Here is a 26,156-nt window from a genome sequence, read left to right as displayed (position 1 = left end):
GTAGTCATATAAAGTCATAAGTACGTAAGTATTGCCATACTGGGACAGTGTGTCAAAAATTAAGAAAACTTTAAAACTGATGAAAACCTCATTCTGAGATAAGCACTGTACACCCCACTGACTAAAGATTTTATAAGGGGATGGAACAGAAGTGCACAGTGAGACATGGTGTTCTCAATTGGTGAGAATGGGAAGGTTTTTTGGGGGTTTGGCTTGCAGATTGGGGGGGGGGGGAGTGTTAATGGGTTGTTATTGTATTTTGTTTGCTGTTGTGTATGGGCTGGGTATTTGGGAGGTGAAGCAAAGTATCAGGATAGCATTTCTTGGGGAACCTTTGAATGCTTTATTGACATTGGGGGTGGCGGGGTGGAGGCTGGGTGCTTCTCGATGTTGGTTATTGGATTTATCTGACAATGGGATTTGCCCTACAAGAGTAACAATGTCTCATGATATAAACATTGTATCCTGGAATATAGCTGAGATTGGGTCTCCCATATAAATGTATAAGATCTTTCAGTCTTTAAAAGCAATGACATATAGTCACAGTTCAAATTTATGTAATATACCGCAAATAATAAAATATCTAAGCGGTTTACGTTCCAAAATTAGATCAAGGGTATGAAAATTGCTTGCCTTCAGGAAACTTGGTTACATAAAGAATATCAAAAGCTACAAAGAGACTGGGTGGGACGGGTATATGCAACTTCCTCAGAATGACAGGGGTGGGTGTAGCTATATTACTGGAAAAGACTGTTCCTTATACGGTTACTAAGGTAAATTGTGATCCTCAAGGTCATTATGTTATATTATGACTTAAGCTGAGGGGAAGAAGGAATAAATCCTGATGAATATTTATGCTCCTAATCAAAATGCAATAGTTTTTCTACATCAACTGTAAGAAAGTGACTTGGGGTGACTAGCCTTTGAAATTTGCAGGAGACCTGAACTTGATCATGGATCCTCTCATTGACAGGACCCCAACAGTTGTCTCCAATCATTTGGAACCTAACTCCAGAGGATTGGTAAGATGGGTGAAATCTTTAGGACTGGTAGATCCCTGGAGGTTTATTTATTTGTTGCATTTGTATCCCACATTTTCCCACCAATTTGCAGACTCAATGTGGCTAACATTGTTCTGTCATGGCAGTCACCATTACAGATTAAAAGATACAATTAGTATTACATAAAGAACATGGGTGACAGAATTAAGCAATCAGTATGCAGAGGTCGTATTCGGAATAATAGACAAAGTGTAAATGCGAAACAGTTCTTATGATGGGATCGTTGGAGTATGCTTTGTTGAAGAAATAAGTCTTCAGTGATTTCCGAAAGATGATTAGATCGCGTATTGTTTTCACATCAAATGGTAGTGCATTCCACAACTGTGAACTCATGTAGGAGAAACTGGATGCATGAATTCATTTGTACTTTAGTCCTTTGCAGCTGGGGAAGTGGAAATTCAGGAATGTGCTTGCTGATCTTTTAGTATTCCTGGGTGGTAGGTCTATGAGGTCTGACATATAGGCCAGAGCATCTCCGTAAATGATTTTATAAACCAGGAAGCCAATGCGGTTTTTCTCTTAGGGGTTTGGCACTATTGCATTTTGTTTTACCAAATATGAGTCTGGCTGCAGTGTTTGGGGCTGTTTGAATCTTTTTGATGATTTGTTCTTTACAATCAGCAAAGAGGGCGTTGCAATAGTCTAAGTGGCTTAGCACCATTGACTGTACCAGGCTGCGAAAGGTAACCCTTGGGAAAGGTTTTAATCTTGAGTTTCCACATGGACTAGAACATTTTTTTTTTTAATATTCTTCGCATGGCTTTCAAGTGTGAGGTTGCTGTACTCCTTAACAAAAGATTATACTCACACTGCCCAGGCCCACAACATGGCTTCCAGATTACATTTTAATCTCTCGATTTTGGTTTCCTAAAGTGCAAGCACCTGAATTGAGGTATCATTATTTCTGATCATGCCCTGGTGACACTGGTTTTGCAACTGAAGGAACATTCGGGGGAGTTTTAGAGGCTGGATTTTTCTTGCCCAGTTATATACAGATCAAGCTTTTCAAGTACATTTTGAAACACAATGGGCGCATTACTATACAATGAACGCAATACATTTAGATAATCCTGCATTATTTTGGTTAGCCAGCAAGGTAGTTATATATGGACACGTGATGGCGTATGTGATTAGAAAACAAAGAAAGAGATTAACATATTACATCTTGAAAAGAAGCTTTGAACAGCCAAACTTTAGGTTCTCATGTTGCCCTTCTCAGTACAATAAAGACAAGTACATGGTAGCATGAGAGAATTAAGAGAAGCTCAACTTATCATATATATCATTTATTTTGCTCTGGCAACAAGCCGAGTTGCATGTTGGCTTGACTGGTTAAACACTGGGTGGGATCTTGGGGGGGGGGGGGGGTGTGGAGACCCTGAAGGCGAGGTGCTACAGAGAATTGTGATGGAATCTGCAGGTTATTACCAGAAACTATATCAAGCCCGAGAAGCAAACTCTTCTCAGCAGCACAAGTATTCTACTGGGGTATATTTACCGCTGCTCACAGATTAACAACCAAGTACTTTGAATACTTCCATTACTTTGGAGGAACTACAGCTGGTTGATAAAAGCCTCTCTTTACATATAACACCAGACCTGATGGGTTTACAGTAGAGTATTATAAGTTCTTTTCAATACTATTATCACCACTGAAAAATTATTACTATAATGCTTTAGAGACGGGATACTCTGATAAGGAAGCTAACCAAGCTTATATTACAGTACTCCCTAAGCCAAACAAAGACATTGTGAAATTAGAATCTTACCAATCTCTCTCTCTCTCCTTAATGTGGATACAAAAATTCCAGCTAAACTTTTAGCACATTGTTTGGCAAGAGTTCTGTCTACCTTGATAGCCTCTGACCAGGTGGGTTTTGTTCAAGGACGACATGCAGTACGTTAGAAGGATTTTGTTAGCAAGAGATTACTGTATGACAAAAGGTGATGCAGAAAAAGCTTTCATTATGTGTCCTGGTGTTTTCTTTTCAAGGCACTACAGCGCTTTGGTATCCACAGATTCTTTTAAGAAGCCCTGCACACCTTATATTTTAACCCCAAAGTGACAGTGCTGATTAATGGAATTCTATCTTCCACCTTTCCATTGTCTAGAGGCACTAGGCAGGGGCACCCCTTGTTTTTGGAACCCTTTTTACAGCACCTGAGAGATAATCCAGCATTTCAGGGGATTGATATTGGGAGGTGGTGAAGTTGCAGGCTTTCACAGCTTGATATTTTTCTCTTACCCACCACATCCTTCACTGCAGCAATCATGCAGGAATTCCAACGGTTTCAATCTCTTGCAGGATTAACAATTAACTATACTAAAACCGAAGCATTATATTATGATTCTGCTAGCAGGCAGGGGAATGTTTGGGACTCACTCCTGATTGGCTTGTCAGGGGCTGAGCTGAGGTGCCAGATCTACTTAAGCCTACCTTTCCCTACAACCCTTGCTTTAGTGTTTGATTGCTTTGTTTGTTCAGCTCAAGCCAGACTGTGCTTGGGTTCACGTTGGTGTGTGGGTGTGTGCCTTGTATTGTTCCAGTTTCTGTGTTTACTTTTCTCTCTCTCTCTGTTCCCTTTGCTGTACTGAGCTGTTGCTCTGCTCCCTGTGGTTCTGCCTCCCTTTGGCAGTCCCCCTGTCCTTGTATATTGCTCCTGTTTGTTGGTTTTAGTTCTCTTTGTTTGCTGAATCTGTCTCCTGTTTCCGGTGAGCAGAGCTCCTTTTCTGGTCTGTGTGTGTCAGGGCAGCTTCCTCTGTTTGCTTACTGTTCCCTTTTCCCTTGTGTGTTGTGGGGCCAGCTTGGTGTATTCTTATAGGTAGTTTTTCTTTTCCTTTGTGCGCTCTATGGTATAGCCTAGTGTGTTCCTTGTAGGGCTTCCTGTATCTTTGTATGCTGTAAGGTGAAGCCTAGTTCCCTTGAGTGCTGTGGAGCACAGCCTAGTGTATTCCTATGAGTGGTCTCCCTTTTTTCCTTGAGTGCCTAGTGGCATACCTTAGAGTATTCCTTTGAGTGGCTTCCCCTTTCCCTGAGTACTGAATGGTTCAGCCTAGAGTGTATTCCTATAGTTGGTTCCCTTTTTCCCTTGAGTGCTGTATAGTACAGCCTAGAGTGTTCCCTTCTGGGGCTCCCTGTATTTTTGATCACCCTGTGGCACAGCCTTTTGTATACCTTTAGAGGTTCTGTCTCTCACCCTTTTCCTTGTGTCTCTACCCTGCACTGTGTGCGCTGCTCGTGTTCAGTCCCTTGGGTACCCCTTCGTTGTTCTTTCTCCCCTCCCAGAGTGTGACTGGGTTCCCGGCCGTGAGGCCCACTTGCTTGGACTCTGCGCAAGTGGGTTCCTGATTGGCCGTGAGGCCCGCCTGAATGCTCTATCTCCCATTTTCTGGTGGTGCCTGTTAGCTGCTGTGTGTGTGCGGGGCTTGGTGGCTGGGGTGGTGCTTTGGGCCTGTTTGGTCTACCCTAGGCCTTGGCCAAAATCCTATACTAGGCCTCTGCTCGAGGGCTCACATCCAGAACAACACATTATTGACCCCGAGCAGTCTTCTGAGGCTTTGGGGGGATGCCTTTCCGAGCGCCTCAAGGTACATACTTGAGAGTTTACTTACCAGTGATAGACCAGTCTCTACATGATCCATGTTCTTCCATTAATAGATAGCACTAAATGTTTACTGTCATAGTGGTGTTTGCATCCAATTTCGTTGGTGGGCAGGGTCTTTTTGTTGAAAATGACTTTTTCCAAAATGGCTATATATGCTCCAAAATAGTTCTCCATATGCAATTTAATAAGATTTTGTGGTGAGGGAAGGCTGAGAGGGTTAGTTTATCAACAATGTTTATGTTTATTTAGATTTGCTATACTGCTCTAACTGCCTGAACAGAGCAGAGCTGTATACAGATTGAAAAAAATTAAATACATAAAGTAAAGAAAAGGAACTTCAAAACTTTGATAGGACAGGTACAATCATGCAAAAGAAGGTACAAGAACACACATTATGCAATCAAACACAGAGAAAACCAAAACCTGCTAAAACTGACAGCAGCTTTGAGCCAGCCTTAATCTCCAAAGGCTTGTCTAAAAAGCAAGATTTGCCTTAAAGATGGGGAGAGAAGTGTCACTAAGAAGGGCAAAGGGCAACTAAATCCAAATGTGGGGGGAGAGAAAGTACAAAATGCGGTGACTGGTTGTTTCGAGTTGGGCAACTTTACGGCTTAGCACAACCAAACAGTGATCAAGAGCCGAGTACCCTCACAGGTGAATGGGGGATAGTAAAGCGGAAGAGATAGTCAGGTATACCCATCCTAAAAGAGCCTTGGAAGTAGTGTGACTTTATAAGTAATCCTGTACTTCACAGTGGTGCTGTTTTAATAAGGGGGACGTGAGACCAAAAAGGAAGGCGTGACAGAGTAGTCTGATAGTTGTGTTTTGCAAGGTTTGAAGCTCAAAGCGGGGTAGGCCAGAGTAAATGACGTTACAGTAGTCAAGACACGAAGTAAAGAATGAAAGAATAAGTGTATGAAAATCATCATGGTTAAAACGATGGCAGATAGCTCATAACTGACGAAAAGTGAAAAAGCAGATCTTGGACAATTGTGAGATATGTAGCAAAAAGGAGAGAGAAGAATCAAGGATTACTCCCAAGATAACAGAACTGTAGGGACCAGGGAAATAGGAGACAAGGGAGGAGTCAGAGAACTGGAAAACCAGCAAGCCACGGTCTTATCAGCATTGATAACTAGTTGGTGTTCAAAGAGACAGGCAGCAACAGCATCCAAACAAGTTTGTAGAGGAGAAATGGAGAAAGCGTGTGTCTGTTGGGTACAGTAGAAGAAAATCATCAGCATAGAAATAAGTTGATATACCATATGAGTAAGTGCAGCCAAAGGACTTAAAGACTGAATAGTAGTGGGGAGAGGATAGAACCTTGGGGAACCCCACAGTGAACAACCCTCCTGAGAGAGGTAGAAGTGGAACTAACAACCTGAAATTAATGGTTAAGCCAGAAAGGAAGAAAACCAAGAAAGAACCTTGCTAGAGATACCCAGTGAAGACAGGCAAGAGATCAGTAGGGAATGGTTAACGAGATCGAAAGCAGCAGAAAGATCCAGAGAAACTGCCAAAATAATGTATGTTGTTTGAAATAAGAATAAGTATCACTTAAGGCTGCCAGAACCGTTTTGGCACTGTAGTTAGACCTAAATCTGGACTGGGTGGGTGTAGGGCAAGAGTCTGATCTAAAAATTCTGAGAACTAAAGAAAGACTACCTTTTTGAGAACGTTGGACATAAAAGGTGAAATTGGAAACACGCTGGTAATGACTAAAAATTGCAGGATCCAGAGTAGTGTTTTTCAGAATGGGACGAACAATAGCTAATTTCCAAAGGTCTGGAAACTGACCAGTAAAAAGGTTTAAATTTATCGGCAATTTTGGCAGCAAACCTAATGCAGGGTTCTTTAGCCAGGACGCAGGAATTGGGTCGGACTGAAAGAAGGTGGTCTTCGCTGAGGACAAGATGGTTTTCAGGGACTTGCAGTGATTACAGTTGAAAAATAGACAGTGAAATCGGACTGGGATAAAGAGAGAGTAGTCACTGATGGAGAGGCTGGAGAAGGGGATAATAAATGGGAGGGAAAAGGCTTAAGTAAGGAGTCAATTTTATTGGCAAAAAAATAGAGAAAACTCCTCAGCAGAAGGCGCAGGGGAAGACAGATTAGTAGTCAATGGGGACAGGATCAGGATTCGGTGACTTCAACAGTTTCCCAGAGATGAACAAATTTTTTGCCCTCTGAAGCAGATGTATTCACGATGAAGAGTCCTACATTTCTGTAAATCGGTAGAGGATTTGGACTTTTTCTAAAGTCTCTCAGTGCAACGATATTGACTTTTGTATAACTGAAATAATCGGGAGGATGGCAGATGGGTTGTTACAAATATAAAGCTATAAGGCCTGTGAAATGGGCATATAGCGAAATCTGCATATACTCTACTGGTATGTGAATCTTTACTCTATAGCCCCAGCATATTTCCTTCATACACCAAATTCAATTGTTAAAGGTTTAAGCACTATGAAAATATTTGGCCTTTATCATTGCTGGCACTGGCTTTGCAAGCGGAAGATTACCCCAGCAACCGTCTGTGGTTACCCATTCAAGGCAATGAAGATTTTCCAGCTTTGTCTTTCAGCTCCATTTTTCAGTGTTGGGTGCATAAAGGTGTGCATAGGCTATCAGATGTAGTGGATGACTCTGGGTACCGGCATAGTTTCCAATTTTATTTTGAGGAACAGAGTTTTAAGACAAGTTGATGCTCTCTATTATATGCAATTAGCCCATTATGTACATTCATTGGAAGCATCTTCTTTTTCCTTGGAAATGAAAGAAAAGCAGGGGAAGACTAATATTAGCAAATCCCAAAGGTGCAAGTATTAGAATCCTATACAGGAAAATAATGGAAGATATTTTTGTCAAAGCTGGTGGGCAGATGGGAGAGAGATATAGGAGAACTAGTATCAGTGGATGTGATGCAGGCAAATTTAAAATATCTGGGACAACTGATGACCATTGTGTGTCTACAGGAGCATCAATATTATTATTTTTTTATTTTGTCTACATACAGCCCTGCAAAAAGCAGTGCTAATGGAAACAGATAATTTGGGGGAGTGTTGAAATGTAAAGAGGTTAATAAGAGTGGTGTGCTGGTAAATGTTTAATGGGCTCTCTCTCCCCCCAAAAATAAAGCCCTGTATATATGTAAGTAACTGTATTATACATTTTATTGGTACAAAGGATATGTGTAGGTATCAACTAATTAAAGCATAATATTAAAACATATTCTTTACTGTAAATTCCATATGGCCAATTGATTTTTGCAGAATGTTCTGGTTGATTTTTGTCATACTCTTGTATCTGTAGTTAACCTACGTTTGCTATTCATCCTCGTTTTAACAAATGGAGTTGCATCCCAATCTGCTAACTTTTTCTAATAGATTTATTGACATTAAAGCTGACATATAACTATTTCTCACCCTATATACCAATATACCCACAACTGGGAAACTGCAACAAGCTGGACTGTTATGGATTCCTGCACAGACAGACACTACATGCAAGCAAAATCCTTCATCTCAGCCACACATGCAGAACATGGACAGACCCTTAACTGATACAAAATAGGGGGCCATAAAAACATGCAAAAACTGAAGAGTGCCCCCCTCCAAGAAAGCCATATTCTATACGCAGTGAAAATACTGGTAAGAGTAACAGAAATGCATTTTCTTCTGTACTCTGCTAAATACAAAATTAGAAAAGACGTACATTTCCAAAAAAGCAAACATCCATGAGCAACATGTCCCCCCTCTCCTCACCAACTTCTATCCATGTGCTCCATTTCCCCTTTTTCCCTCCCTTCCTTCCATATACAGCATCTCACCCTCACCAATATTTTTTCCAGCCCCCCTCTCTGCACTCGCATTCCTTGAAGAAGCCACTATCCACCACAGCATGTTAAGGTAGGTTCGGGAAGGGTGGCCAGCTTTTCATTCCCACTATCGCAGTCCCTGTTCCTGCAGTAATTGGAGCCTGAGTGAGCCCATGTGGGGTGGGGATCAACCAGTTCACAAAATACCGGAAAATAGAACCAGTTCTCGCGAGCCGGCTCCAGCGCACCACTGGGATAATATAACAGTAGCACATTTGTTTTGGCATTCTATTCAAGCCACCTTGATTGACTCGATTATAAAAAAAAAAAAAAATTTGCCCTTATATTCTCAATTATTTTGATTTTTTAGAAGATCAGGTTTTGGAAGCCTTTAAGAGTAGTAAGGTGACACTGCTTTCTAAACCGTCTCTGCTAGCACAGAAATGCATCCTCATCAAATAGAGATCTGCAGAGACTCCCACATTTACGCAATGGAACAATGGAAAAACAGTGCTTTTGATCTCCTGGGTAAAATGGAGCACATTCACGCCTGGCAAGGAAAGCCAACAAAATGGAAAAAGATATCAGAAGATTTGGTTTCCATTTTGGAGCTCTTTTTTTCCGTAAGCACAAAGTTCCAAACTGAATTATTTGATTTCCAAGAAGTCTTTATTAACCATCACAACAAATAATAAATGTTTTCAGAACAAACCGACAATACATTGCCAATGAGAGAGTACAGTAACTCCCAATATTCATTATGAAGACTTCATTAGGTACAACTTATTTAACTAAAACCTTATTAAACTTCAGAGTTTTTTCCGATTTTGTAACTGGAAGTTAAGAACCCTTCCCACCCCTCCCCTCACCCCCCCACCCCCTAGGTCAAGCCCATCAGACACACTTATTCCTAATTCCCCCCATTGGACCTTCGTACTTACTGTGAAAATTGTGCTTGAAAGGTACCCCACACCGACTGCCAGGTACTCAACCTCTGTTTGCGTTCTGCTAGTAGCCTTTCCATTTCACAAATATATTTCAATTTGGAGAGCCATTTCGTGATGGAAGGCACGCCCACCTGTTTCCACTGAGCGGCTACAATCACTCTAGCCGCTCCTGCCGCAATTCTCACCAATCTCTGCTGTTGAAGTGTTAACCCAGCTACCTGAGCAGAGAACAAAAAGATTTCTGGGGCCCACCTGATAGTGTGTCCCACCCAGCTCTGCAGCCTGCTATGTACTGCTTTCCAAAACGCTTTAGCTTTACCACATGTCCACCATATGTGCCCCATTGTGCCCCTTTGGCCACATCCCCTCCAACAAAGGCTTGAAGCAGTTGGGTATATTCTTTGTAAGCGGTCTGGTGTAAGATACCAGCGGAAGAAGACTTTCACCCCATTCTCTTTTAACGGTACATGAATAGATACGCCTCCCACCCTTTTTTCCAGACTTTCCCACTCCGCCTCCCCCAAGGGCACCCCGAGCTCCTTATTCCAGCTCTTCCTATGTAGGCTGTAGCAAGAGAATTGTTCACCAATGCATTTATAAAGTTGGCTAATTAATCCTCTGGTGGAGCTGACCTTCTCACAAATGTCCTCTAAATGAACTTTCTCCCTCTTTATGACCTCCCGCACTGCTTCTGTTTTAAGAAAGTGGGCCAGTTGAAAGTATGCAACTGTCTCCCCCGGCTCCACAGAGTGGAGTGTCTGCAGTTTTTGGAAAGACATCAACTGTTCTGCCTCAAACATTTGGCCCCAGGTTTTCAGGCCCCTGGCATACCATCCCGTGAACACCCCTGTCTCAAGTCCTGGCAAGAAGAGTGGATTGTATGCTATAGGCGACAACCTAGAGAGTGTGCATTTTCCCTTAGGAAAGAGACTATCCCAGTAGTGGAGAGTAAGACTGATGGTCGGGCATTCCCCCTCCCCCCAGGGTCCTAAAGGCCTTTGGAATCCACATAATTGCTCCCAGCGGAGTTTGGCCTAACGACCATTGCTCTAAGTGCACCCATTGCCTGTCTGGGTAGTCTTGGTACCGTTCGACTGCTGCCTTCCCTTGTGCCGCTCTGTAATACCACATGAGGTTCGGGACTCCCAACCCTCCCTTCTTTCTGTCTTGGTATAATAAAGTTTGTGCAAGACGCAGACGTTTACCTGCCCAGACGAAACGCATTAATTTATCCTGCAACGCCGCCAAAAATCACCTGGGCATCATCACAGGCAGCACTTGAAAAAGGTACAGCAGCCGTGGTAAAACGTTCATTTTAATGAACTAGGAAAACCCCAAGTCTGCCCATCTTTCCAGGTCTGCTGCAATAGCTCGCCCCAAACCCTTATAATTAGCATTGAAAAGCTCCGAGTGACCAGATTGACCCCCAGGTACCATATGCATTTAGTAGCCCATCGAAAAGGAAAGGATGCCTTCAACTGTTCTACCTCCTGATCAGGTAGTGTGATGTTCAGAGCCTCTGATTTGGTCATGTTCACTCTAAACCCTGACACCACCGAGTACTCCTCAATTATGCTCAGCAGGTTAGGAAACGAGACCAGGGGTCTAGTAATGAACAGCTGAACATCATCCGCAAAAAGGGCTAGTTTGTGTGCCCCTCCCGCTATATTAAAACCTGAAATACCCGGGTGTGCCCTTATCCTGGAGGAGAAAGGCTCCATTACCATGGCAAAGAGCAAGGGAGATAGTGGACAACCCTGTCGGGTTCCTCTATACAATGTAAAGAGCTCCGAGTTACCCCCATTGACCCTCACACATGCCTTAGGTGACTCGTAAAATGCTTGTATCCATCCCCTGAACCTGGCCCCAAACCCTAATGTTTCCAGGGTCTTGTACATAAATGGCCAATGGACCCTATCAAAGGCCTTTTCTGCGTCTAAACTGAGAAGGCACATCGGCCTTTGCCCTCTCTTGGCTATATACATTAAGTCAATTACTCGCCTTATGTTGTCCATCGCCTTACGATACGCTACAAAGCCCACTTGATCCGGATAAATTAGTACTGGCAGTACCGGTGCTAACCTACCCGCCAGCACCTTTGCCAAGATTTTAACATCAGCGTTCAGTACTGAGATGGGCCTGTAGGAACCACATTCCGTATGATCTTTATCGGGCTTGGGCAACACAGCTATCCAGGCCTCTCTCATAGATGGTGGCAATATTTCCCCTCTCCCTACTTGATTGAATAAGTCCGCTAAGAGTGGCGCCAGTTCGGAGGCAAACCTCTTGTAAAATTCGTTAGGGAGCCCATCTAATCCCAGGGACTTACAGGATGGCAAACTTCCAATCGCCTCCTCTATCTCCACCGGAGTGACAGGTTTATCCATTTGGGCCTGTTGCTGAGGGGTCAATGAGGACAAGTCACTTTCTGTTAAGTAATCTGCAATGGTATCCTCGGCAGGGCTGATCTCCCACTCATATAATGCCTGGTAGAAATCCCTAAAACGCCTCCTTATTTGCTCCGAGTTGCGCTCCATATTTCCTGCACCATCCCGCACCTGTGTAATAGTGCGATCAACCTTCTGCCTTCTCAGCTTTATTGCCAGTAGGCGTCCCGCTTTGTTGGCAAATTCATACGAACCTACCATCTGGCAATTTTGCAAGTGACTAAGCTGCTCAGAGTATATAGAGTCAAGCAGCTGCCTCTGGCCTCTCAGCTCTTGTAAGATCTGAGGAGATTTACTAGCCTTATGTTGAACCTCCAATTTTTGTATGCTGTCCAGACACCTTTTTATCTGTGCTTTACGTTGACGAGAGCGTTTACTAGCTACTTTCAAAAAATAGCCCCTAGTTACCGCCTTCATTGCATCCCATACCACATTAAGGTCAGGACCGGAGTCTTTGTTAAACTCTTAAGTATTCCTGTAGCACTTTTTTATACCCCTCTACTACCTCCGCATCCTGCAGCACACTGGTGTTTAGCATCCACCTCCTGTCTTTGAACTCTGTTTTTAGAGTTGGTACCACCACCCAAACTGGGGCGTGATCAGATATTGTCACACTACCAATTTCAGCTTCTGGCCCATTTTCCACCAGTGCAGCGTCAAGGAAGATATAATTAATTTGTGAATACGAGTCATGCGCTGACGAGTAGAATGTATAGTCCCTGTCCCTCATGTGTGTCAGTCTCCACAAATCCAGGGTTCCCAGTGAGTAAGCTAATGATTCCAACGCCCTTGACTCCCTAGTACTCTCAACAAAGTTGCGCCCTGAACGGTCAAGACTCGGGTTTACCACTGCATTGAAGTCCCCCCCAATTATCAGTTTTCCCTTGGCAAAGGCAGACAAAGCATTTTTAACCTTTACAAAAAAATCTGCCTGTCCAACATTTGGAGCATATATTGATGCTATGGTGAAGTCCACTTGATCTATTGTAAGATGCATAAACAAAAAGCGCCCTCCCGAATCCCTACGGACCTTGAGGACTTGCACAGCCAATGAAGAATGCATCAGTATCGCAACTCCGCCTGCCTTTGAGCCCTCCGGGGAGGCAAAGTAGGCTACTGGGTAGCTGGAATGGGAAAGGAGCCTTTCATGCTTGCGTCTCAAGTGTGTTTCTTGCACAAATACAACATGGGGCCCATACTGTTGCAGTTCCTTAAATAACTTTTGTCTTTTCTGCGGCATATTTAAGCCTTTAACATTATAAGATAATACCTTCAGGTCTGCAGTCATATCTTAAGTTATGAGCATGTGGTACCCCAAGGCAGTCTTATACTGTGTGTACATCCTCCCACCCCATCTTTTTGGTCCCCCAGCCTTCTTATACTGTGTGTACATCCTCCCACCCCATCTTTTTGGTCCCCCAGCCTTCTTATGTCAGGTCTTGACCCTTCTGCCCCCCTAACCCCCTTCCCTCCCCAAATCCCTCCCCTCCCCCATCATTAACACCACCCAGAGGTCTAATCCCTCCAAGCGGGATTCAAGGAAATGACCCATCCCCAACACAACTCTCCCTCCCCCACTCCTCCCCCCTTATGATCCTAAGCAACTTTTCATTCAACCCTCCTATTACTTATCCCGACTCACACCCTCCCATATACATCATTCCCGCATCTTACACCCATTTGCTTATTCTTTTAAAGCATATTTCAGTCTCTTTCTTCCCCCACTCATATCATACATTCTGTTCAACATAATTATAATACTGTAACTAAACTCATGCAGTCCAAATTCGTGCCAGTACAGACAAGAATGGTAAATACCAGTTCACTACACAGCACGATATGCACACAAACAGTCTACAGCTAGACCACCTCCTTCGGCCTCTTTCAGCGTTTCGGTGTGTTACGCTTAGTAGACTCCGGCACTCTCTTCCATTTCTGCAGTTTGGCTTTCGTTGCAGGAGCCACTGTCCCTGGCAGATTCTGAGTTGTCACCAGGCCTCCTTTAAACAGCACTTCCCACGCCTCCGCTAAGGTTTGTACTCTGCATTTGGTGCCCTGTACCACAAAGTTCAAGGAGAACGGGAATCCCCATCTATATTGAACTTGATTCTTAACCAGTATATCCAGGGCTGGCTTCAGCTGGCAACGTTGTTGGAGGGTATACTGGGATAGGTCCTGGTAAACTGAAACTTTTGCCCCTCCGTATTACAGGTCTTGCGCTTTCCGGGCCCGCACCAGAATTCGCTCCTTGGCCTCATACTTATGGAAACGCACTATGATGTCCCGCATTTGTTGTTCTTTCCATGCACCCAGGGCGCGATGCGATCTATCCAGTTCTTCCTCCGCCTCGCCCGCATCAGGTCCCATCAAGGTTGCACACAGAATTTGCACGATCCGGGGCACATCCTCAGTCTCCCCCCCTTCCGGGACTCCTCTGAACCGCAAGTTGATCCTCCTGCCCCTGTTTTCCAAGTCATCCAGCTTATATTCCAGCTCTGCATTTTGTTTTTCAAGCCCTTGGAGCAGCTCCGCATGTTTGCTTAAGCAATCAGCGTGTTCATCTAGCTTAAGTTCAGCCTCCTCCACCCTGCCCCTAAGCTCACGCATTTCGGTGCTCAATGTGTCCATCCGCTCCAGTATCTCTTCTTTGGACTGCTTTATATCGTCTTGTATACTGGATAGAAATTTGTGGAGTTCTCCCAAGATGCCTTTTTTAGATGGTGGGTTGCGAGTCTCCGCCAGGGACAGGGCAGAATCCAAATCAGAGGGCGAGGCCCTCTCGGGCGACTCGTGGCTATGCGGTGCCCTTCCCCCCGCATTTTTCTCCCGCTTTTCAGAGTCTTTTTTACGGGCAGAGGATGCTTTACTCATGGCGTTTTGCTTAGTGGGGATGTTCAAGTCGTGTTTCCCCAGTTCAGCGCTGCTAGGGATCGCTTATATTCGCTATTTGCAGGTTTTGGGAGACGGAGCAACGAGGTTAGGCAGCCATGTCAAGCGCTGACGTCACTTCCTCCCCAAACTGAATTATTGATGTACAAATGTGTTAGCATTATCTGCAAGGTTAGGGGAGGGGGTGGAGTGGAAGGATAGGCTGCCGTCCCTTCAGGTCTGATTGAAGAGGGGGGGGGGGTAAAGAGTCCCCACTCCCCTTCTCTTGATAATGATTTTGATAAATTAATAATTGGATAGGACCTCAGTTTTTGTATAAAAACAAAAATGATGTTTTTGTAGTTTCACGTGATTGTATTATATAGTTTTTATTGTCCTAGTATATAAGGGGGAACTAGTATTGTTTGGTTACTTGTTTGAATTCAATAAATATATTTCAAAAAAATATGAAAAACATGTTTTAAAGCAAGCTCCTTAATGAGTGACTGACTAGCTCTGTGGAAAGACAAAAACTGGGTGGTCCTGCATGACATCAGCAGGCAGGAAATAGTACACGTGTTTTTACTGTCACTAAGCTGGAGTACTTTCCTATGCAGGTTCCAACAGTGACATCGCTCATGCTGTGAGGCTGTGCCATCATGCTCATCCCTCCGAGAAAAAGCAAATTTCATATAATCCTTGGTACCAATGTTCCCTCATCTTGCTCACAAATAGCATGCTGATCTCTCTCTTACTGACACTTAGTATATATTACCTCAGTTTCTTACCCTTTTCTACCTCTCCCAGACGCGAACAAACAGCGTGGTAAGAAACTACTCACCTGAAGCAGACTCTACCTGTGTGCCATTCACTTTCAAGGGAGTCAGCACAACTCTAGGTAACATCACCTCAGTCTTTTTCTTCTGTTTGCTTGTCTATATTTCAGAGGAAAACATAAATAGATGTAAATATTGCACACAAAGTACTGTTCGAAGAATTCTAAATCTGTACTAAACATTTTTCACACAACCAAGACAGATGTGTATGTTTATTTAAATGACAACGAAAACAAGCACCTCCAACTCGCTGTGACCCCTCACTGCTCTCCACTTACCAGTAACAGCCCCTAGGCTCATTAGCAGCAAGTAGGGCCGCAGAGAGATAAAGCCAGGCCAGGGGCAAACAATGTGCCCCCCCCCCCCCCCCCCCCCGCTGCCTCCTCCCTTCCACATGCTCACTGCCACCATGGCGCCACCTCCTCATCCTGTACAATCTCTCTAGTTTTTCCCTCCTCAGCAGTGTTCCTACGGGCTGCAGGCAGCATAAAAAAGAAGCAGCTTACCTTTGGCTAGACTCCGAAGTGTTTTCCGCCTGTGCAGACACAGGAAGTTGTGTCAGAGGTGGTGGGACAAATCATAGGGAACACGTCCAAAGCCAGCAGGAAGGTACATGGTAACCTTCAGGAACACTGCCGAGGGCAAGAGGGAAATGCAAGAGAGATACTGAACCATGTGTGGGGAGAATTTAATGCTGGTTTATGGCTGGGTTTAGCAAGATTTATGGCTAGGCCCCGGGCCCCCCTTGGAGGCCGGGCCACGGGGACTCTCAACTCGATGGCCCTGGCAGCAAGAATCCTTACAGGCTCTGCACCAACTGCTGCAGGTCAGAGGGGAGGACCATGGGAGGGAGAAGACACTTTGTTGTAACCCCCATCAATGAATTTTACAATCCCATTTGAGTTAACTGGATACAAAGTATGAATTTATTTATACATACATAAACACTAGTTTGACAATTAGCTAGTGCAAAGTATTCACAAAGGGTACATGTAATCTGCATTGTGGGAATCAAGCAGAGCAATAACAGTGTGCTGATCTGCCTGTGCCTGAAGTGGGAATCGTACTCAGTTCCTCAGTTCCCCAGGACCAAAGTCCACCACCCTAACCACTAGGCCACTCCTCCACTCCTTTATAACCAAGACAATTTCAAGAATACAAATCAAACACAGGAAAATCTGGAGTAAATATAAAAGAGTATCTGCCTCCCCTCCCTCAACCCACACACAACCCTCTCAGCCCTCTTCTTCCGCCGGTCCCGATAGGCCTGTTCAAACCATTCAGGACCCAGGGCTGCCCCTATCCTGCCTAAGGTAAAATTATGTATCATACCTGATAATTTTCTTTCCATTAATCATAGCTGATCAATCCATAGACTGGTGGGTTGTGTCCATCTACCAGCAGGTGGAGATAGAGAGCAATCCTTTTGCCTCCCTATATGTGGTCATGTGCTGCCGGAAACTCCTCAGTATGTCGATATCCAAGCTCCATCCGCAGGACTCAGCACTTAGACAATTACACCCACAAAGGGACACTCTGCCCAGCTCACCACCGCCGAAACGGGGGACGGGAATTAACCCAGCTCATCCCCACACAAGTGGGGGAGGGGAATCCGTCCAGCTCATCCCCGCGGAGCGGGGGAGGGACACCACCCTGCCGATGCGGGGGGATCTGGCTTATCCTGCAACCTCAACCGCGGGAGGAGCTGACTGACCCTAACACCGCCGAAGCGGGAGGGGTACAAAGCTGCCCTACAGCCGCACGAAGCGGGAGGGAGCGCCGGCAGAATTTATGTCTCAATCCAGCCCCGTAAAACGGAGGGGAGAGGAATGCAGCAGCTCACTGTAACACAAACTCATCTCAACTCTTGAAGAATCCAATTGAAAAAACTTGAACACGAAGTCCTCCTGAACAGGAACTGAAGACTAAACTTGAACCTGATATGCAACCAGAATATAAACAGTACAGATATCTGGGATGGGCTATGGATTGATCAGCTATGATTAATGGAAAGAAAATTATCAGGTATGATACATAATTTTACCTTCCATATCATCATGCTGATCAATCCATAGACTGGTGGGATGTACCGAAGCAGTACTCATCCAGGGCGGGACATTGAAATCCCTGACCGCAACACTGAAGCTCCAAACCGGGCCTCCGCCCGAGCAGCCACAGTCAAGCGGTAATGCCTGGAGAAGGTATGGGCCGATGCACAAGTTGCCGCCTTGCATATCTCTTCCAAGGAGACGGACCCGGCCTCTGCCATCGAGGCCGCCTGAGCTCTAGTGGAGTGAGCCTTCAGCTGGATAGGCGGCACCTTCCCTGCGGCCACATAAGCCGCTGCAATGGCTTCCTTGACCCATCTTGCCACTGTAGGCTTAGCAGCCTGCAGACCCTTACGGGGACCTGCAAACAGGACAAACAGACGATCCGACTTCCGGAAATCATTGGTCACTTCCAAGTATCTGATGATGACTCGTCTCACATCCAGATATTTGAGAGCAGAGTATTCCTCTGGGTAGTCCTCCCTACGAAAGGAAGGGAGACAGAGCTGCTGATTCACATGGAAGCGAGAAACAATCTTGGGCAGGAAGGAAGGCACTGTGCGAATAGTCACCCCTGCCTCAGTGAACTGCAGAAAAGGCTCTCGACATGAGAGCGCCTGGAGCTCGGAAACTCTTCTGGCTCAAGTGATAGCCACCAAAAAGACTGCTTTCAATGTCAGGTCTTTCAGAGATGCCCTCGACAAGGGTTCAAAAGGCGGCTTCTGCAAGGCTCTTAGCACCAGGTTGAGATTCCACGCAGGCACCACCGAGTGCAGAGGAGGGCGCAGATGATTAACTCCCTTGAGAAAGCGCACCACATCTGGCTGCGAAGCCAGGGAAGCACCCTTCAGGCGGCCCCTGAAGCAAGCCAGAGCCGCTACCTGGACTTTAAGGGAACTGAGTGACAGGCCTTTCTCCAGACCTTCTTGCAGGAACGCCAACACTGAAGAAATTGGAGCAGTGAAGGGAGAAAGTGAGCCTGCTTCACACCACGCTGCAAAGGTACGCCAAACCCTGGCGTAAGCAGTAGAAGTAGAGCGCTTCCTCGCTCTCAGCATAGTGGCGATGACCTTGTCTGAGAAACCCTTCTTCCTCAGACGCTGCCGCTCAATAGCCAGGCCGTAAGACCAAAGGGGGAGGGATCCTCCATCACCACGGGACCTTGATGCAACAGGCCCTGCTCCACTGGCAGCCGCAGAGGGTCGTCCACTGAGAGCCTGATCAAGTCTGCATACCAGGGACGTCTGGGCCAGTCCGGACCCACCAGGATTATCCGGCCCGGATGCTTTGCCACCCGGTCTAGCACCCTGCCCAACATGGGCCAGGGCGGGAACACATAGAGAAGCTCCTGTGTTGGCCACTGTTGGAGAAGAGCATCTACTCCCAGGGATCGAGGGTCCCGTCCTCTGCTGAAAAAGCGCGGCACTTGGCAATTGGCCGATGATGCCATCAGATCTAGGCTCGGCTGGCCCCAGCGCTTCGTGATGTCCAAGAACGCCTGAGCCGATAACTGCCACTCTCCGGGATCCAAGGTATGGCGACTGAGAAAGTCCGCCTGGACATTCATGACTCCGGCAATGTGGGCCGCTGACAGCTGTTCCAGGTTCGCTTCCGCCCACTGGCATAGATTCATGGCCTCCTTGGCACCTCCCTGGTGGTTGACATAGGCCACAGCCGTGGCACTGTCCGACAGGACCCGTACTGGCTTCAACGCCAGTACCGGGAGGAACTCCAAAAGCGCCAACTGAATGGCTCTGAGTTCCAGGAGGTTGATAGACCACTTTGCCTCTGCAGGAGACCAGAGCCCCTGCGCTGTCCTTCCCAAGCAGTGGGCTCCCCAGCCTGTCAAAGAGGCGTCCGTTGTGACGACAATCCACTCCGGGGTCACAAGAGGCATCCCTGCAGACAACTTGTCTGTCTTCAGCCACCAGCTCAGCGCCTTGCGCACTGCTGGGTCCAAGAGAAGGCGCACAGCATAATCCTCCGACACCGGAGTCCAGCGCTGCAGCAGAGAGTGTTGTAGTGGTCTCATATGAGCCCTGGCCCAGGGCACTACTTCCATCGTGGCCGTCATAGAGCCCAACAGCTGCACATAGTCCCAAGCCCGAAGCGGAGAGGCTACTAGGAACTGGTCCACCTGAGCCTGAAGTTTGACAATCCGATTGTCCGGCAGGAACACTCTGCCCACTTGGGTGACAAATCGAACTCCCAGATACTCCAGGGACTGAGTCGGGCACAGCTGGCTTTTCTCCCAGTTGATGATCCACCCCAGGGAGCTCAAAAGAGCGTTGCTGAGGCGGCCAGATGGGAATATGCAAGTACACTTCCTTGATGTCCAAGGATGCCAGGAACTCCCCTGCCTTCACTGCCACTATAACAGAGCGGAGAGTCTCCATGCGAAAGTGCCGAACTTTCAAGGCCCGATTGACCCCTTTGAGGTCGAGGATAGGCCGGACAGAACCTCCTTTCTTTGGTACCACAAAGTAAATGGAGTAACGTCCCTTGCCAAGCTGATTTTCTGGCACCGGAACGACCGCACCCAGGCGGATCAGATTGTCCAAGGTCTGCTGCACTGCCACAGCTTGAGCGGAGACTTGCAGGGAGAGAGTACAAACCCGTCTCTTAAGGGTCGGCAGAACTCTAGCTTGTAGCCGTCTCTGATGACTTCCAGCACCCAAGCGTCTGAAGTTACCCTGGTCCACTCGCCCAGAAACGAGGACAGGCGTCCTCCAATCTGCACTGGGCCATGAACCAGGACCCCGTCATTGGGTACGAGACCCTGGGGGAGGACCGGAGGGCGCACCTCCGGGACGGCGGTCTCTGCGAAAGGAATGCTGCTTGGGGGAGAAGTTCCTCTTGAAAGAAGAGGGGGCAGAGGAGCCCGACTTGCCCGGGCGGTACCGACGGGCTTCCTGAAACCGTCCTCTGGAGATACCGGGGCAAGCACTGGCCCGAGCCCTGACCTCTGGTAACCTCTTGCCCTTAGACGTGCCGAGATCGGTCACAATTTTGTCCAGCTCGACCCCAAAGAGCAGCTTGCCTTTAAAAGGCAACTTAGCCAGGCGGGACTTAGAGGCGTGGTCCGCAGACCAATGTTTCAGCCAAAGCCACCGCCGCGCAGAGACTGTCTGAGCCATACCTTTAGCCGAGGCTCTCAAGACATCATACAGTAAGTCTGCCAAATAAGCCAAGCCCGATTCCAGGGCCGGCCAATCAGCCCTCAAGGAAGGATCCGAGGGGGAAGCCCGCTGCACAATCGTCAGGCACGCCCTGGCCACGTAGGAGCCGCAAACTGAGGCCTGCAAACCTAAGGCAGCCGCCTCGAAGGACGACCTTAAGGCCGCCTCCAATCTTCTGTCTTGGGCGTCCTTTAGGGCCGTGCCACCTTCCACCGGCAACGCCGTTTTCTTAGTCACCGCAGAGATTAAAGAATCCACGGTAGGCCAAAGAAAGGCCTCCCGTTCACTTTCAGGCAAAGGATAGAGGCAGGACATAGCCCTAGCCACTTTGAGGCTCGCTTCCGGGACATCCCATTGAGCCGAAATTAAGGTGTGCATGGCATCATGCACGTGGAAGGTTCTAGGCGGGCGCTTCGTCCCCAGCATAATGGCGGAGCCAACAGGGGCTGAGGGAGAGACGTCCTCCGGAGAGGAAATCTTCAAAATGCTCATGGCCTGCACTAACAGGTTGGGCAAATCCTCTGAGCGAAAGATCCGTGCTGCAGAGGGGTCATCCGCTCCATCCGAGCGGGAATCCGTCTCCTCCAAGGAATCCCCAAAGGACCGTTGGGAGAACTCAGATACGCTGCCCTCATCTACATCAGAGGAAACAGCGTCCTCTAAGGCCTGGGCATCCACCCGAGGGCGTTTACTTCCGGGGGCCTCAACCCCTTTATCGGACAAGGGAGAAGGGGCAGCGTTCTGCATAAGGAAGGCCTGATGCAGCAGCAAAATAAACTCGGGGGAGAAACCCCCCAAACTGTGCAATTCAGCAGCCTGGGCCACAGACCTAGACGCACCCTCAACCGGCGCTCGCAAGAGCGGGGGAGAACCATGCTGCGCATCCAAGATGGCGTCTGGCGCGACACTCCGCGAAGGAGCCGCGCGGGAAGAACGGCGCTTAACTTTAGCCACTTTTTTGCCGTCGCCCAAATCAAGGGTGGCCATGGCATGAACGTCTCCCATCTCAAGGGCGGCCCAAGAAGAAGCCGTCCGAGCAGAGTGACCGGCCAAGATGGCGGAGGCGAGCAGCGGGGGATGGGCATTTATGGCGGGAAAAACCGCCGCGCCGGAGGAAGACCCGGGACACTGACCGGCCTCCAAACTGACACCCAACAAGGGCGAATCAGACTTTAAAACCCCCGCATCCCCGCTAGAAGCGCACACGCGGTCCGGGGAGCGATTCTTCGCGCCCTCGCCCTCCGACGCCATAGGCCACGCGGAGATCAATCGGGGAACCCCCTGCCCGCTATAAAAAGGTAAAAATTACCTGCTTCTCGCTCCGAGCTGTAACGACCTGGTGTCCCAGTGAGTAGCTGCAATAAACGTTTAAATAAACGTCGAAATAAACGCCCTTAAGGACGTCCAAAAAAATTTTTTTTTTTCTTAACGGAGCCAGCGGGAGGGGGGAGAAAAGGAGGGACCTGGCGCCACCAGGTTTGCACTTGCTCAAGAAGAGCCCTCAACCCCAGGCACTCAACAAAACCTAAAAATTAGGCTTGGAGGCCTAGCCAGAGCTGCTGCTGTGTGTGACCACCACCTGCTGAGATAGAGAACATACTGAGGAGTTTCCGGCAGCACATGACCACATATAGGGAGGCAAAAGGATTGCTCTCTATCTCCACCTGCTGGTAGATGGACACAACCCACCAGTCTATGGATTGATCAGCATGATGATATGGAAGAGTAATATTTTAGCTTCTCTGCCCGCAGGAGCAGAAGTACGGGATCTCACACTGCAAATGCGCTTCAAAGCAGATTCCACTACTAAGGAACGATGGGGTAACTGGGTTGTTTTTTTTTTTAATCAAAAACAGTGCATTTCTGTATCCTGCACATTGTATCAATTTTCTTTGGAGCAACTTGAACTGTTAGTGGAGTTTCCCAGTTTTTGACCAGAGCATTCCTCATAACTGTATGAAGAGGAACAGTAATAGGACAGTCAATCTAGAGCATCAAAGAGCTCTGAACGAGGTTCCTCTTCAGTATCCAATTTGAAATGTATGGACTGAGCCATCTCTCAGATAAACCCAGGAAAGACTATACTTTCTGGAGAAGGGTCAGATGAGATGCCAAAGGACTCTTCAGCAGAGATCTCAAAGGCTGAAAAAATAAAATGAAAATTAATTTAATAAATTCGTTAAAATTAAAAAGAGAGCGTGGATAGCTAGTGCTGTTCCTAAAATATCCCGCCGCCGTGGACCCTGAAGAAGCATAGTGAAACACTGGCCATCGTTGGCCCAAGGGCAAATGGATTACCAGCATAGCAGCAGCCAGGCTTCAAGCTCAGCTTCAATTGCTTATTGGGGACACATTATGATTAAGATCTTTTCAAAGATAAGTGTTCTTTGATTCACACATTTTTTCTAAAAAAAAAAAAAAAAAAAGACTTTGATAAGTTTTGTTTTCGGTATACTTTTGTATGAAGGTTTTTATGCCGATGACGAAAGAGTGAGAGACCACTGGAATCTTTACAGCTCATTTGATTGCTTGCGATTTTTGAGCTCTTTGAGGCTTTTCTTTCCATTTGTGTAAGGGCTATTTTCTCTTTTTAGTGGATTTTTTCCATGATTTCATTTGCATGTTTGTGTAATCCACACACGCTTTTTCGTAAATTTTAGTTGATGCCAGTTACTGAACACCAAATAACCTTGGTGGTGGAGGTAAACTGCTACCACTATCAGGCATTTTGTGAGGACCCGGAGAGCCAAGGACAGGCCAAACTGAAGGACTTTGTACTAGAATTGATTGCTCTGGAGAGAATATGAAATACTTTTTGTAGCAGGTTTAGACTGAATGTACAGAGTCAATCCCCTTTCTTTGGAATAGGAGGAAAAAGGTTCATTTTGAATTTCTCCTTTCACAGAAAAAGGCTGAGGTCCCTGAAGTCCAGGATCAGGTTTCACCCTCCAGACTTAAATTTTTTTTTTTAACTTAACATTTTAACAAAAATACACCTATCTCTTCTTTCCCCTTGTTACATACTGGTTTACAACGTTCAGTTCGATGGAAAAGTCATTTAATTTACAACTTACTCCTGGAACACAATTTAGATTTTCTTTGCTTAACAAAGGCGTGGCTTTCTGACTCTGATTTGCACTTTTCTTGAAAAGTCATGTTCCCCTGGATATCAATATTTTTCCCAATAGGGAATATAAAAGTGGTGGGGATCTAGCTATTTTCCTTTACTCCAGAGATTACTCGTTTACGTTCCTACTCTTCTCCACTGCTTGAGAGCTTGGCATTTAAATTTAATTCCTACTACTACTACTTAGCATTTCTATAGCGCTGCCAGGGTTACGCAGCGCTGTACAAGTTTAACATGGGGAAGGACCGTCCCTGCTCAAAAGAGCTTACAATCTAAAGGTTACAAACTATGTAGTCAGTGTAGATATCATGAGTGGGGAAGGTGGTTATGCGCCAAAAGCAAGGGATAAGAGATGGGTTTTGAGTAAGGACTTGAAGATGGGCAGGGAGGGCGCATGACATATGGGCTCGGGAAGGCTGTTCCAGGCATATGGTGATGCGAGGCAGAAGGGGCGGAGTCTGGAGTTAGCAGTGGTGGAGAAGGGTACAGACAGGAGTGATTTGTCCTGAGAGCGGAGGTTACGGGTGGGAACATACGGGGAGAGGAGTGTAGAGAGGTACTGGGGGGCTGCAGATTGAGTGCATTTGAAGGTTAAAAGGAGAAGCTTGAACTGTATACGGTAGCGGATCGGGAGCCAGTGAAGTGACTTGAGAGGGGTGATATGAGAGTATCGGTTCACGCGGTAGATAAGATGTGCGGCAGAATTTTGGACAGATTGAAGGGGGGATAGATGGTTAAGCAGGAGGCCAGTGAGAAGAAGGTTGCAATAGTCAAGACGAGAGGTGACGAGCGAGTGGACGAGGGTTCGGGTGGTCTGTTCAGAGAGGAATGGGCGAATTTTGCTAATATTATAGAGGAAGAAGCGACAGGTCTTAGCTGTCTGCTGGATATGGGCAGAGGAGAGGGAGGAGTCAAAGATGACTCCGAGATTGCGGGCTGAAGCGACAAGGAGCTCAGTCTTTGCCATGTTCAGTTTCAGATGCTGGTTGGACATCCAGGCAGCGATGTCTGAAAGGCAGGCCGAAACTTTGGCCTGGGTTTCGACCGTGATGTCGGGAGTGGAGAGATAAAGCTGGGTGTCATCAGCATAGAGATGGTACTGGAAACCATGTGATGAGATCAGCGAGCCCAGGGAAGAGGTGTAGATCGAGAAAAGAAGCGGTCCAAGGACAGAACCTTGATGAACCCCAACAGAGAGCGGGATGGGGGTGGAAGAAGAGCCATTAGAATATACTCTGAAGGTGCGTTGGGAAAGATACGAAGAGAACCAGGAGAGGACGGAGCCCTGGAACCCGAATGAGGACAGTGTGTCAAGAAGTAAATTATGATTGACGGTGTCAAAGGCGGCAGATAGGTCGAGGAGGATGAGGATGGAATAGTGACCTTTGGATTTGGCAAGGAACAAGTCATTACAGACTTTAGAGTGCTGTTTCTGTCGAGTGTAGTGGGCAAAAGCCGGATTGGAGCAGATCGAGGACGGCCTGAGAGGAGAGGAAATCAAGGCAGCGGCTGTGGACAGCGTGTTCAAGTAATTTGGAGAGGAAGGGTAGAAGAGAGATGGGACGGTAGTTGGAGGGACAGGTGGTGTCTAGTGATGGTATTTTGAGAAGTGGTGTGACTACAGCGTGCTTGAAGGTGTCAGGGACAGTAGCAATGGAAAGAGAGAGGTTGAGGATGTGACAGATTGAGGGGTTGACTGTAGGAGAGATGTTGTTAAGCAGATTGGTGGGAATGGGATCAGAGGAACAGGTGGTGCACTTAGAGGAAGAGAGAAGGCGAGCAGTTTCCTCTTCGGTGATCTCAGGGAAGGAGGAGGAGGAGGCCAGGCTAGGTTGGTTGGGGGAGTGGGTTAAGAAGTCACAGGGAGGAGAAGGCTTGGAAGTGAATTCAAGGTTTATCTTCTGCACCTTATCGCAGAAGTAGTCAGCTAGTGTTTGAGGAGAGAGTGAGGGGGGGGTGGGAGCGGAGGGCACTTTAAGTAGGGAGTTGAGGGTGGCGAAGAGGCGACGAGGGTTGGAGCCAAGAGAATTAGTTAATTGAGAATAATATTCCTGTTTGGCAAGGAATAGGGAGGATTGGAAGGAGGATAGCATGAATTTGGGTGAAGTCTGACAGGGTGCGAGATTTCCTCCAGAGTCGTTCAGCAGATCGGGTGCAGGAGCGAAGGTAACGGATGCAAGGGGTTAACCAGGGCTGAGGATTAGTGCGCTTAGTGGGTCG

General features: G+C 46.9%; 1 protein-coding gene across 3 annotated transcripts in view; it reads right to left on the bottom strand.

Moving 5' to 3' along the window:
* The window catches only part of ASXL1 (ASXL transcriptional regulator 1), a 262,106-nt gene that overhangs the window by 109,651 nt on the left and 126,299 nt on the right, over positions 1-26,156 (bottom strand). For all 3 annotated transcript variants that reach the window (XM_030211279.1, XM_030211281.1, XM_030211280.1), the window contains exon 6: positions 15,588-15,681. In XM_030211279.1, coding sequence (XP_030067139.1) covers positions 15,588-15,681 — 94 coding nt within the window. The remainder of the gene's footprint in view (positions 1-15,587; positions 15,682-26,156) is intronic.

This window comes from Microcaecilia unicolor, chromosome 8, assembly GCF_901765095.1.
Source record: "Microcaecilia unicolor chromosome 8, aMicUni1.1, whole genome shotgun sequence".
In the NCBI taxonomy this organism is placed as follows: domain Eukaryota; kingdom Metazoa; phylum Chordata; class Amphibia; order Gymnophiona; family Siphonopidae; genus Microcaecilia; species Microcaecilia unicolor.
Note: the sequence above shows the minus strand (reverse complement) of the source record. Positions and strands in the feature narration are given on the sequence as shown.